At 32.4% G+C, this 15,476-nt stretch overlaps 2 protein-coding genes across 3 annotated transcripts in view; both read right to left on the bottom strand.

Annotated features, from left to right (window-relative positions):
* Positions 1-5,525, bottom strand: part of LOC118187038 (zinc metalloproteinase nas-4-like) — a 72,111-nt gene extending 66,586 nt beyond the window's left edge. The window contains exon 1 of the mRNA XM_085821436.1: positions 5,409-5,525. Within this exon, the coding sequence (XP_085677562.1) occupies positions 5,409-5,525 (117 nt within the window). The remainder of the gene's footprint in view (positions 1-5,408) is intronic.
* A 6,934-nt stretch (positions 5,526-12,459) lies between these two features.
* Positions 12,460-15,476, bottom strand: part of LOC118187039 (zinc metalloproteinase nas-4-like) — a 68,758-nt gene continuing 65,741 nt past the window's right edge. For both annotated transcript variants that reach the window (XM_085820864.1, XM_035357223.2), the window contains exon 9: positions 12,460-14,036. The gene's annotated coding sequence lies outside the window, so the exon portion shown is untranslated. The remainder of the gene's footprint in view (positions 14,037-15,476) is intronic.

The following is a 15,476-nucleotide window of genomic DNA, read 5'->3' as shown; positions in this document are numbered from 1 at the left end:
GTAAAAATCCTCATTGATCAAAGCAGTAGATGACAAATTAAAACTAGATTTTTTTACAGTTCTAATTTTCATAGAGATTAAAGAATGGTATTTTTAGAAAGATAAAAGATTAGAGAATTTGAAAATGCAAAAATCCAAAATTACAATTTTTTTGAAGATTTTGGGGTTCCAACACCCCTTAAAGAAAAGGAGTGTTGGAAATGGAAGTCATAACGACGACGATATGTTTCTTGAATTCTATATCAACAAATGATTAATCTAAAGGGAAAAATATTTTAAAAAATAAAAATAACTTACACAAATATAATTATGGATTTACCTACTTCTGTAAAACGCACTACTATACTTGACACAGCACTCAAATATTAGAAGAAATACTACTTCTATTTCTGAACCAATGACAGTCAAAAAGAATATTCACTTAAACGAACTACTAAAGAAGAAATTCACGATGTAGAATATATTAGGAGTTTATATGTCATTTATGAATGAAGCGTAAGCTAAGCATTCTTAAACACAACATTCGAGAAAAATAAAATTTATTTCTACCGGATACGTAATGACCAGTAGCCGAAATCGAATCGACAGCTATTTTAATACATACAGAAGTAATATCAAAGTAAATCAAACAGTAGTTTCTTCTTCTACGTTAAATTTTAAATTTCATAATAAAGATTCAAAGATCTCTTTGAATGCCACTTTAACTTTGCTTAACAGATCGATGCTTAGAATGTCTCTTTTGATCAATTCCGAATATGACCTATTATTAAAGTCTGACAACAAAAAGATATTTCTGGCAACTGTATTTTCAAAGCACACGTACGGAGAGCGAAGAATTTATACATACAAAAAAGGAGTCCTGGATTTTAATGACATAAGCACTTTTTATTGGAATTTTGTTGCTCTCTTTTAAAGCATGTGAAAATGTTTTTAGAGGATTTTTTTAGAATTTTTAGGACATTTCAGAGCATTCTGATCCATATTCTAGTACTCAAAGTGAAAAATAAATTTACCCTTGAAATAATTCTGTCTCAACTACTATCAACATATTTTTACTCCAACCATGTCCCATCTGACGGAAACTGACATACAATCTTTTAAAGTCCTTTCTATCATGACAGACGCTTTTCTACAAAGTATGAGCGCCACTTCTAAGGATTTTTCCATACCGATATTTCTCAGTATTTAGCTGAGACTTTTGTTAGCTGGAAATAAAATCTTATTTACTGATGACAGAATATCTTTAACTTTCGAAAACATCAATAAGCTCTTAATAATTCAGTGCAATTGTAATACATTTGTATAAGGTTGAAACTTCGAAAGAAAAAATAAAATTCGAGTGTCAGGTATGGATAATTGTTTGGGTTTTATCCATTTGACAATTAGGTCATTTTCTATGTTATTTTTTTTTTCTTATGGGGAGACTTTTGTTTATTTTTAAGGCGTTTTCCCCCTTTTATGAACATTTCCCGCTCACTTTCAAAGAATTTTTAGTTCATCAAAATGGAGCCCTGGTTATGAAACTGAGAAGAACCATTTTTCGTGCACTTAATATCTGCTTTTAATTAAGCAGTTCTAGGCCTCTTCATTTCAGTGAAAAATTTTAAACTCAAATAAGAATACCATTTAATTACTTTTTGCTTTTCAGCTCATTCGAAGCGCGAGTTTAAATACTATGTAAAGAATCTCAGATGTATAAAAACACATAAATATAAAGGTTTGCTTTAGATATGGTCGATCCGCTGGGGAACTGATTTAAATAAGCGCTTCACTTTACGAAGTGAGCGAATGGTGATTTGACAAAAATGAGTGGCAGCTCCTTTAGCACCTTCACTGACTTAGAGCTCTTGTTGGAAACTTTCCAGAACAGTTGAATTCTCATTTAAATAAAATATAATAAATAAATGTTTCTTATCCCATATTTAAAGTAAGATTAATTTTTAGCACTTCTCAACATTCTGAACACTTTTCGTTCCAAAATTTTATTGTTAGTTGTACGCGAAAAGGATGTTTAAGAAATTTCAAAATTATAGTTGAAGGAAATTAGTCCGGAGAGTTGTACGGTTTGACTGAATCGATTTTTCCAATCTCTTATTCGATTCTTTCGGCTTTTCGCTGCATTCTCGCATATCGCTTTGAACATAATATACAATGAATAGTAAAATTCATAATAATTATATATATATTGTATTATATATGTCAAACCTAATAATATTATTATTTAGGCGAATCATTTTTATTAAAGGCGTTAGTAATGAAATTTTTCTTTTAATTTTTTCTTAGATTTACAATTACTGTAATGAGTATTTAAAAGTGAGGCAAAGTGCATCTGCACTTTGCAATTTATATGTCTTAAACATGTGATAAGTTTGAAATATGCAAAAAAAGTGGTGAGGGTAGTTCAAAGGAACAAAGGAAGAAATGAAATGAATTGCAATACAATGTAGATATTAAAAAAGAAAATATACACAAATATATACAGATTCAGTCATATTGCAGTTTAAAATGCACCATTGTAATGTATTGCACGCGGTCGTTTAAAGGTATTTTCAAGAGTACTATTATCATAATCACCTAACTGAGAAAGATGGTCAAAATTAGGGTTCCGTAAGAAGCTATGAGAGCTTATAAGATTATAATATTGTGCATGATGAAATTTAAGATCTTGATGAAGTCATTGATTTTACGCAAACCACCAAGGGTTAGTAATTGCTCTCAGGATTTTATTTAAAAGTATTATGATTTTCTTCCTGTACGTCTTGAGCGCTTTTGTACACAGAGAAATGGCGTACAATAAAACAGGCGAATTGCAGTGACATATAAGATACTTTTGATGCATAAATTTAAGTTTCATTTTTCTCTCTATGAGACTCGAAATCACCATGGCATAGCAACACTGCCTTTTTCTAAGACATGTATTTCGTGATCTTTGAATATTCATCTAAAAAAGCTCCTAAATATTTTATGGAATGTACAACTGGGAGAGTTTGATTACTTGACATTTAGATTCACTTGTTATTATGTCTAAACAGGACAACGCTGCATTTATCTGCATTTAAGTTTAAATTCTCATAAGTCACACAAATGTGCAACTGTATTCAAACTGAATTGTAAATTACCATTTGCATGGCTAAGCCTAATCTATTGCGTCTTGACAGCTGTATCATCTAAATATTTGAGACCATTGCTATTGAGTGAGTCCTTTAAGTCGTTTATATAAATGTTAAAAAGACACGGCATTAAGACTGAAACTTGTGGGACTCCTGCACGAATAATCCTTCTACTTCAGACAATGTTCCTTACTATTATTTGTAAAGTTCGACATTTCAGGTATGTGTTGAACAGTTTGACCACTGAAGTTAGTAAGCTGAATTTTACAAGTTTGTAAAGGAGATCTTCACGTCATATACGGTGGAAGGTCTTTTCCATATATCAAGGAAGTAGGCCGCAAAAACCTAAGGTATTCAAAATCTGCATGATGGCCTGCGAGTGTCCGAATTGGTTATTATTAATAATATGTCGTTGATTTAAAGTATTCCGTTAGTTTTCTATGCTGTCTAAAATCTTCGTTACGCAGGGAAGGAGACTAATGGAACGATAACTAAAAGGTTGCTTTGGGTTTCTTCCGGATCAGCGAAGCTGATAACAAACTAGAGTATTTAATCTCTATCGGCTCGCCAACCATATTTCAACGTTGCCAGCCAGCTTCGCGCTGAGAGCAAGCTGGAAATTTTTCAGGCATTTTACAGTCACTAGCACTAATAAGGAAAGCAAGTGCCAATTTAGCTTTATGGCTTAGTAATATTTTAACTGTGAAGTACAATTTGGAAGTATTATTTCTTAAGCACGGTTTTTTTTTTTTTTTTTTTTTTTTTAAGATTAAACTAAAAAATTTTAAATAATAAAAAATAATAAAAATAAGAGCATTTGCTCTGTAAAATGTGAATTCAGTTACAAGGCCTCACTTAAGGGCTAGAAGCCCAGATTTGGCTTTACGTTCGGAAGCTTCTTACTGATCTATAGGCTCTGTCATCTCAGGTAACGAGAGCTGACTCGGAATTTATGATATTTTTACAAACGTACATTTAAAAATCATTATCTTAAATATTACTAATCTTATCTGTGAATATGTAAAAAGTAAGCTTTAAAGTTGTTTTAAGTCATTTGAAAACTTATACAGAAAGTGTCTTTTAAGATAAATAACTCTTTCATTTATCAATACAAAAGCGCTGATTGAAAAGTGAAAAAGTGGTTTCTACATGAGATAAAAAAACATCTTTGCAAATCAGTAAGACATTAGTTAAAACATGGAATCATCTTATATGTATGTAGGATTTAAAAAAAAAATAAGTTAAATAACTACCTTAAATTTGCAATAGTCTCTTAACTCTCCTTTTTAATTTAGCTATTTCCCATTTCTGTCTGAAAATAGTAACTGTTTATAATAAAATTCTATTAACTACATCATTTAAAAATTAATGCTTATTGCAATATTTTTGCGTGAAGCTGATGACGCAGATACTTATATAACGCTTCAGCCAATAACCAAAATTTTATGGGCTAATGGAGCCAATGGCGACAAATCTAAGCTGAAATAAATAGCTCTGAAGACGGTTTTATTCTGTACCTAGCGTATTTTTTCTCTCAATTAGCTTAACTGCTAATGCCTGTTGCTCCACCTATCTTCGAACTTATTTGAAAAATCTGAAAGGTACTTAACGCAGTTTTTCAGTTAACAGCACGCTTACTTCGCCAGTTTATCCATGTTGGCTTACGAAATATTTGTCGACGAATATAAAGAAATATGAAAGTGACGATTACTAAAATTACTACTACACGAAAACTACTTGTCTTTGAAAACCAAATTATTCTATATATATATGTAAATTAGATTGGACTAAGGCAATGCGCATGAGGACTATCTGCCTGAGAAAAAGCTGTTTGCACAAAACTCTTTCTTAGAGAAATTGGCCTGTAATTGCATTATGCATGGGAAAATACTCAGTAAGCATTCCATTCGTGTTATCTAAACTTAGATCCAGTTACCAGTATTCAGAAGTCTTATCCACTTGGCACTGATGAATATCGGAACATTGGTATTCAGTACTTATCAAAGCAAATGCGTTTTAATAATTCAACAAAATGACAGCCAGATAGACAGGATTTTAATTAACTTTAAATAAATTTATTTTCTACTATTAATTAAAACGAAAAACTTTAACGATACGTTACAGTTCGAATAAGAAATTACGCACATAAGCAAAATTTTTAAATAATTCGTGATTAAAAATTATAAACAAAATTTTAATACATTCGCTATAATGAAAACAAGTTCAAAGCTTAGTAACGTGATCTTTGTTTCACTCATTTGTGAAAATTATGTGCAAATGTTTGTTAAGCATCCTTACCTTCTGGGGCACTTTATGCTGCGCAGTACCTTTTGTACCTTTTCTTACGGGATGAGCATATTTGATCTCAACATTAATTAAAAATATGAGTATGAAAATACAAGCACACGTATTCATGGCTAGAATAGTAGTTCTCTGCATAGCAGAAAAAAATACGATAATTCATGCACCCGTATGACCTAGTTATTACAATTATACTTTCCAAGTAATTCATAACTATGAGATCATTAATTCACACATGCGGGTAAATTCGTGCTCCAGTTTCAAAGTATTTTCTAACTGTAGATTACTGTGCTAATTTCTTATAACAGTGCAAAATGCAAAGAGTTAATTATTTATTTATCATCTTGAGCCACAATATAAAAAATAGATGGAGCACTTTAATCTCTCCAAGCATATATTTTGGTTAAAAAAAAGTTTTGTGGCATCAGCGGGGAAAGCGGCCAGATGTACTCTGATTATGTGTTTAATATGTAGTTTTTACTGCATCCCGGAATCATTATTTTGAACTAATGCACATGAAACAACGAAATCTAGTTTTATTTTGAACTTGGTATCTTCCTCATGTTGCAGTTTTGCTTTACTTTAGTTGTACACTTTTAAAAAGAAAACTGCAACTTTTCATACAGATGAAGACTTATCGAAATGTAAATAACTTTTCATAAGTAATTATCATGAGTAAGGACTTCGTTAAAGATAGTATGATAATTTATGGAAATTATTCGTTATATTTTACACTTTTCTTTTAAATTCTGAGACAAATATTAAATATTGTAAATATTATGTTGGACATACTAAAATTCGAAACAGATGTGCATATATAAAATAAGTAAAATGAAATAAGTAGATGCTCTCTTATTATGTGCTCCCGAGTTCAACATTCGGTAGAACTGCTCTGTTGTTGCTGTATTTTCGAGTGTACACCAAGGCGTTAAGAAGCTGCACAGTTAATTTCTTAGTATATAACTTCGTACATACAGTTAGTAAGTCTCGAAATCGATATCCGGCTTTCAAGATATTTACTTGTAAATAAATAATTTAATAAAAACATGGAGACTATACACGCTTACTTCATGTGAAGAAAAATCATTAGCTAGTTCCTTAGAAGAGGCGGGAGGATCGGAAATAAAGGCAACGATTTTTCCTCCTGGTGAATAGCAAACTACGAAAATTTACCCCACTTTTTAGAGTATGATTGATTTCATCAGCTTCTTGCAGATTAAAGTGCTTTCTACATCCTTCTCACGCTAAAGAGATAAAAAGTAAACCAAATGCCCCAAAGAACGCTTCAAAATTAAAAGCTTTATGCTTCAAATTTGATCAACGGTTTCTGATTTTCTGTGCATCTCCTTTCTCGAGAATGTACTGAGCCGTTGAATTTAACAACATGTCTTAAAGGGCACACCAACACGTAAGACTGATTATTTTCTGGAATTCATGGAGGTATGAAATTGGATAGCGTTTCATAACGCAATATTTGCTCTAGAATGTCACTTGTCGAATTTTTCTTAAGAATATCACCTGATGCGAGATTTTATCATCCCGTCAAGAAGAAATTTACGAGATTAGGTTAAAATACTAGTTTCCTGCTTGTTGAGGAGCTCCTGTAATGAATAACAATGTTCTTCTCTAAGGTAATGCTGAAATATCTTGTGACATTTCTCGTTGTATTCTCATATTTTTTTTTCTTATTCTAAGATTTAGTAATTCAAATTTACCCTGAAGCCAGATCTTTTTGTACTAGATAATGTACCACTACTGGATCTTACACGAATTACTAGTATCTTTTGCATTTTATGATACCAAATAAACTAATTAAAAATTAATTGATTTCGTCCAACAGTGAAGTTGATTATGTACTAAATAACCATGTACTGAATAACTATGCACCATAACATACTATATAACTAAGATAAATTAATTTTTTTGGTTACGTTGATAACTGTAAGAGTTTCCTAGTCATGCATTCTGAATAGGAAACCGAACTGCTTCACCAACTATTCAAAATGTCTTAATCTCAAGTCAAGGAATAATATATTAAATTAAACTCAGATGATAGCTAAATATGATTAATCTCTCAGATTGTCATTTGTTTTGCCTGTGTAATTTATAATTACCAGCAGACTGTAACTGAGAATGTATTGAGGTGAATATATTAATACAGAAGACTTCTGGTAATTGTCAAATAGCTAATAAGTTATGTTCAATTGCCTACTTTTTTTAATTAATTTAGAAATCTTACTTTAATTGACGACTTTGTTAAAAAGCCGTTTTCATCCTTGTTAACTCAGAAAAAACACTCAATTTTTATCATTTAATGCTCAACACACTATTAAATTCCAAGAAACAAAGAGAATGGAAACGTTTCTTGTATTGTGTGGTAAAGTGATTATGTTTTAATTGGAAGAAAACTGTACTGCATACCCCTATATCAGGGGTTCCGAACGGGATAACTATAGATTCCCTGTGGGTAGATGAAATTTTAAAGAGTGTCAATGACGAACCAGGAGTCTATAATCGAATATACACTGGACGTTGATAGATGTAATGCAGATCCTATTAGTTACAAAAAATTATTATTAAAACTGATATTTAATTGTTTAATGATATAAAGCTGTGTCAAAGCGTAAAAAGAGACCTCATATATAATAAACATATGAAAGAAAATACACTAAAATTATTTACTATAATTTGAAAATCAGTATTCTTTAAATGCATGATTTTTATGCAGTTAAAAAGTAAAACGCAAAAAAACAAGAAGATTTAAAAAAAACCCCACAAAAAACGGAAAACTGGAATTGGAAACCAGAACCAAAATATGTGTATTTTTGAACGAGAGAATTAAAAAATTAAAGTAACTAATTTTAAACCAAATATTAAAAATGCTGAAGCGCATTAATTAAATTACACGTTAATTAAAATCGAACTATTGTGCAATTATAATCTCTGATTTTTGTTTCTAAAAAACTGTTAATATTTGCAAAGTTAAAAAAATAACAATACAAAAAATAATTAAACATAAATTGTTTTTCCAAAAAAATAATCATCTTCTTGATCATATATATTCTTAAACTAATTTTTATCTCTCAGTTACTGATTTGCAATTCTTTTTATTGTGATTATTTTGTATACTATATATTATAAAGAAAAATATAAGGCAGTCAAAGAAAACCATTCCTTTAAAAGGTTTCATTCAAGGAAAACGTTCAGAGTCTCTGCTCTGTATTACTCTCCAAAATTCAGTAGCGATTTTTTTTTTATCTCTTTTGCATCCAAGATGAAAATGGTCATCACTACTAGCCTCTTTTGATAACACGTTTCAACTACAAAATCATATCTTGTTTAAGGGATTGAAGTTGAAAACTTGTACACAATAATTCTATCATCATATTATTTAAACAATTATGCAGGCCAAACCGTTGTTACAAAATATTCTCTCTTTGTTCGAATTTTCAACTTGACTTCTTTCACAGAAGTTAACAGAAGCATATTTAACGCGGCACCGATTTTCTCTCAGAATTTGGAAGAAGGAAAAAAATTGCTAGAGAAAACGTTTTAAGAGAAATAGAAGAAAAATATCTACTACTTCAAAACCTATTCTTTGCATGAATATTTAATTTAAAGGGGAGGTGGCCGACGTGCCTTGTGTTAACACTCTTATATTCCCTTTCTGCTTCTTTATTCTGAAATAGATTTAATATCTTATTTATCAACTCTCTTCGGTAGAGTGGTTAACGATGCTGACTCCTGTATCGAAATTACGGAATAAGCATGGTTATTTTTAAGTGTATAGATTCTTCGCAAACTTTGGTACTCAAATCATTGTCTAACTGAAATTTTTCTTAGGAGGTTTGATGTAGGGAAAAAGCGAAAATAGGAAATCATCGGATTCTTCTGTTAATGTGTCTTTCAGCAAAATTGGGACGGAACTTCTCACGGGTGCAATCCATTTCCCCGACCCCGAAATGCACTTTAACCAACGTTTTCAGTGATGAAATAGCTAAATAGCTGATGAGTATTTAACATTTCCAAGGATTGAATTACAATGCAAATAGGCATATATTTGAAACATTGTCTGATTTCTTTTTAACTAAACTGTTATAAGTTCAATTGTTCTTCAATTTTTTATCATCTTCAATTTATTTCATTAAATATGTCAAAGCTAACAAATTAAAATAAAATTTGATCCAAAAATTAATTTATGTTTATTAATTTTGTAGGCTTGAATAGGAAAGCTTGTCATGTAATGTATGTATTCTGTATTACGCTGGAAATTTTAGATAATAAAATAAGTACAGATTGGTCATAAAAAAAACTTCCTCGATTGCACTTACAGGGAAACAATTAAATGAATTGATAAAGCTGCTTTATCAATTCATTTAATAGTGGGAAAATGCTGTCGAATCAATGCGAGTTTACAGGCGAAACCATAAGCTAAGATGAAGCAGCTGTTCCGTAAAAACCCTACGTGATTTGATAAAAAAAAATAGAAGAACCTAGATACACATGTGATCCGCGATCCGAAAGATCATGGTTTCGTGTTGAAGTTGGAATTGCGGAAGTGCATAATAGGATTACTGCAGGTCTATATCATACTAAAAAAAAATGTTGCCTGCAGTTTGGATGTGCCGAAAACCACAGTGCTCAAGCTTCTGCGCTTTGTTCTGTGGGTGTTCTCTTAGCGATTCCCACGTGGCCAGATGTTGCAACCTGGAGACGAGCAACAGCGGGTTCGAATTTTTTCCTCATTAGATGTGATGAAGATAGCAGTTCGCCGCTAAGCGTATTATGGGCGGATGAGGCTCATTTCACCTGAACTGAAAACATAAACTCCAATATCTGCATTCATTGGCCTGACGAAAATCTTCACGATGTCGCACCAGCGCCTTTAGGCGAAGCTGAAGTTACGGTATGATACGGCATCTCAAACACATTCGTTTTCAGTTCCGCACTTCTTCGAAAAGGTCATTTCCAAAGGTATGAAAACGTGCTCTATCGCAGGTACTCGCTACATAACAATGCTTACTTACCAGCTTACTTACAATGCATACTTACGTACCAGATGAGTTGCTGTACCGCCTTCTGTATGACTATCAGCATTTGTACTCAATTATTGGAGCATTCTGTTGTCACTAGCCCCAAGTAAAAAGCTTTATGGAATATTAAAATTTGTAGCGGAGTTTATAAAGTTACTTATAGTTAAAGGAAAATGTGTATCTGTGACCTGTGGTTATTAAGATGGGTATTTATGACCTGTGTTGTCAAGACTTTGACTGTGCTGAATGAAGATTTCAGCAATGTTTTATGCATTGTGATTCTGAGTTTACAGAGAACATTTACTCCAGATGTCAGTTGTAACTTGTAAAAAGAAGTTAGTCAGATGCATTTTACTGAACAATATCAACTGTGTATATTAATGTAGTAAATTATATGTTTTGTTCACCTATTTGCTGAGTTCCTGTGTAATATTTGCTTGTATCAATCATAGTAGAGAGTTGTGTTATTCACTCGAATATGGAACAACAATTCATAGTTCAAGAACTTGAATAAGGTTCCTCTGGAAGGCACTCATATTACGGAAACCATCCATATGGACGAACAAAATGGAAAATGGTACTGGCAGCGGCCATCTCAATCTGCAGATCAATAATGATCAGTACAAACGGACTCGCGGGCTCGGATCAAGCAACTTCGTTTTTGAGGCGGAAAATAAGGCTTTAGATATAAAAGAGTTAAAGTCTTATATGAATCACAGTTTTACTTAAGGCACCTGTAGGGACCTAAATCAGTCGCATGCAACGGAAGTCAATTTGTGTATGCAATTCGAACCCTAATATTGCTAACATTGACTCCTAACTGTCCTGTTCTAAGCTGAGTCAATCCCACACGGTAATTATTCTAAATAAACTAGCTAACGAGCTGGAAAAACAAGCAGCAAGCAACTTGCATATGATCCGGAAGTCTCAACTGTTCTTCCAACATCACATCTTAAGAAGATTACTCAGTAGTAACTGCTTAAAAAATGTTGCAGATCACGTTCCAAAGGTTCGCAAGGCATTTTTTTTTTCCAAAGGTGGCAAGAGAGCTATGAAGTCTCCTTCCTAAAATCTCGTCCATGATAAATATATGTCTGGATACGGTCCATTCCTTACTTTATAACTATTTCATCACTTTATTGGTGCACCTCTTCTAAAACAGAAATACGGATCACTGTGTATACGGTAGGGAGGAAACAGCTGAGTACTTTATATATGCTTGCTCACGAGCATCTAAATACCACCTTAAAAACACACACATTTTGCATTTGATTAGAATGGGCGATACTCAGCATGAGAGATTTACGCGTCATAATATTGGCTCAATATGTTATATTGTGCTACTGCTTGCTGAGTCATGTTAAGCCGCAAGCAGCCTGCTTCAGACATAGACATACACTTCTTAGTATAAATTTCTCACAATTTTAACAATATAGCTACACGCGTTTCTTCTATGCTTAGCGCTTCTACTCATATTAAGTGACTCATATTCAGCTCTGTAGATTTTTCTGTATCTGTGTAAGTTCATTTCCTTTTGTAACAGTCCCCAACATTTTCTGTATATTCCTTTCTCTTCCATACTTTCTGTCTTAAGTCAAATGGAATTATCATAATGCTACTGTGATGTATATTTTCACTCTGTTTATCCATTATTCACATTATGATCATGATGTCATGCATTATCATAAGTAACAACTTGAGCAGCTGCTAGTTTACTATGTTCATGCCTTGCTGCACGATTTTGTCTTTCCTGAATGCTTAAGGTGGTCGTGCGTGTATCTTAAGTCTTCTGTAAATCGTCACATGCTCCCATCATGAAATTATGTGTTGTCAAATGTACAGAAATCATATTACTGTCCTAGTTAATCACAGAAGGCTAACCTTGCACAAAAGCCAATTCAAGAAACGTCCAGCATGCCGTTACAAAGTGTTATTGCTATTAAAGTGTTCCAAATCAGTTGACTGAAATATCTTCTAAATAACAATCATGGTATTCAATAATATTTGACAAAAAAGAAATTAAAAAGTAAATTTATTGTTTGCCAAATCTGAACATTTTATTCACATGTGCGCACATGTTATCTGCACTATATATGCATGCACACATGTTATCTGCACTATATCCTTGCTATCCTTATACTATATATGCATGCACACATGTGTTCTTCACTATATTCTTGAGTTACAATAAAATATATTCTGATTAAAGTATATTGTTATTATGTCTGAAGTTAATAACTTAAGTCTTAAGGTGCTGGCAATAAGTAAAAATGAAATTGTATACGAAATTCAGTAGTAAGTACGAAATAAAAATGAGATAAAATAAAGTGGTACGAAATTCATTTCGTGTATGCGAGGACACGTTACATATTTATATTACGCGAGATTTAGATTGTCTAGCCCCCCACCCATTATAAAGCCAGTTCCTAGGTTAAGTTCCGTAACTGTAATGAGGGAAACTGTACATGCACATATAAATGTAATATAGCACATGCAAAGCAAATGCTAAGTTTTAATATCTATTATAATAGCTTCTAGGAAGTGAACACTCAAAAACATATTAAAGGGCGCATTTAATAAACTCTCGGTTGAATTCAAGGTCAAGAGAAGAGCCACTCATTTATAAAATATTTCATGCAGAAAATACATGGAAATACAGGATCCGGCAGAAACATGTATGCACATTTTATTGAAAGAAATTTTCTTTATTATGTGTTAGAGATGAACTTAACTATATATTAATATAATCATGCATATCTTAGGTTAACTTTAATACAATCTTCCTCCACTTTCATTTGTATAGTTACTTAGTTTGCTCAAATGTCAGAGTGATGGCGTTTAATGACCAGACACGTTGCACAATGGAGAGCGGTTACAGGAACAATATCGGTGAATGTGTCAGAGGAAAAACCATGTCGCTGTAATTTCTTCACGAAGGACCTCCACCCCTCCACCGTAATCGATTTCCTGCGCTACATGACGTTCTTCAAAATCTCTGAACTCCAACTTGATTCACTACCATAAGTAATATGTCACTTATTACACGCATGAGAGTACCGATATGTTTTGAGCAAACACCATAGTACATATTGTAAACATAATTCAATTCACTTTCGAAAAACAAAGTGCAGATACCCTCTGTTAAACTGTGTACATAATTTTCTGGCGGACCCTGCAGTTGCAGGGAGTATACAGTTGGTAAGCTGCAGTAGAGAATACTCTTGGTAAAGACAGTTTATGCGCAGCTCAGACAAAGCGTAAGTTTGTGTATAATTAGAAATTCAGTTCTTTACTTTATCAAACAATGAACTACTTATTTCCATAAAAACATTTACAGATCTTGCTGTTAAAATACATCACAAAGGTAGCAATTAAAATCTTACTTCAAAATGTACTTTTATTGTATTTAATGTCTTCAATTGTATTAATTGTCGAAATCACTATTGGAGAATTAAATAACTAGGAACTGAACCTAATCAAAACTTTGAATGGTTAGCAGATCAAAACGTTACTTATGCTTGAGTATAATTTATGTTTATTTAGATCATCAGCTCAGTCAAGAAAGCTTTGTGATAAAAGACCCCAGTACGACCTGTAAAGAAGAGAAATATTAGTTTCATGTAATTATTAGATAGACATAGATTATTATAATGTAAATATTTTATTGTTAAATGCATATGTTCTTTCTTTATGAATTTCAGGGCAAACACAGTATACTGATTACAGTAAGTAGAAATAATAAAATTATTATATATAAAGACTGTGTCATACAGCTTTGTAGAAAATTTATAAAATAATGTACATTTGATCAGAGTCGCGCAGACGGGAGAGTGGTTAGCGACTGTGACTGCAATACGGAAAGGCTCGGCTTCGAATCCCGAGAAGGCATGGATGACTTTTCGCGTCCCTTCGTAGGAGGCAACGGTAAGCAATTCTGTATGGATTATGTAATAACCTGAGACGGAAGCCAACTCAGGGGATTTCAGGATTTCAGGTGTCCCACCTTGTACATCCCTCCATAATAAAGAGACAACTGCTTCCGGCCTTAGTAGTGGCCAAAACCTATAAACTGCTAAAGCCCGCCATTGAAAAAAAAAAAAAAAAAAAAAAAAAAAACTGAGCAGTGGCGCTGAACCTATAACATCTGCATCGGTCGCATTATGATAGAACATTCTGTGTGATACCTCACCATTCATAATTCACTTATTCTCTATCGTTTAATTCAGCACTTGCAATTATTAAGACAAGAAATGTATTGTAGTATTTTACCTTAAATTCAAATACTGTCACGGGAAGCTAACGTTGCTAGCTTAGGAATCCATGAAGTACCTGTTTTCAGTTAAGGCAGTAATACTACATGAAAATATTCATCTTCTGGTAATGTTAAGTTTTATAGAAATTAATTTTCGACAACCTACGAAACTTACTACGTACATTGTGAGGGTTTATATATGTAGTTAGTCTAATAATAAATATCTAACAATATTTAATATTAGTTTGTGGTTATTATTATTTTTATGTTGTTGTTGTTATTGTTATTATTGTTAAGAATATTTAATAGGCCGTACAAGAAAGTAGTAGAGTGTAAATATCAGAATTTTTTATCTTTGAATAAGCGAAGAATTAGTTCTCTTTTGTTCGACTGATAGCATACCAGTAGGATTAAATTAATTATTTTCCGCACACTGATACTCCAAGTCTTCACTTTATGGCAGGATTTTCCCTAACGTTATCCTAAAATAATCTTTCTGAAACTAATAAGCGTATCCCTAGTATCATGCAGAATATTTCAAAGGTAACCTGGCAGTATCATTAAAAAATCAAATCTGATAGAAAGGTTACAAGGCGCTAATTATTAATTAGTAAATTTTTTCTTGTTCGATTGCCTGGTAAACCTTTCCACCTGTGTTATCAAACTATAGTTTTCTTTTGAATTTTACACTCATCGCCATAAAAATTTGCGCACCAAGAGAGAATGGTCATAAACGAAAGAAATTTTATACACATGAGTGCAACGTTGATATTAACTAAA

Source organism: Stegodyphus dumicola, chromosome 7, assembly GCF_044657685.1.
Source record: "Stegodyphus dumicola isolate Sdum_Otavi_A_Nest chromosome 7, ASM4465768v1".
Classification (NCBI taxonomy): domain Eukaryota; kingdom Metazoa; phylum Arthropoda; class Arachnida; order Araneae; family Eresidae; genus Stegodyphus; species Stegodyphus dumicola.
Note: the sequence above shows the minus strand (reverse complement) of the source record. Positions and strands in the feature narration are given on the sequence as shown.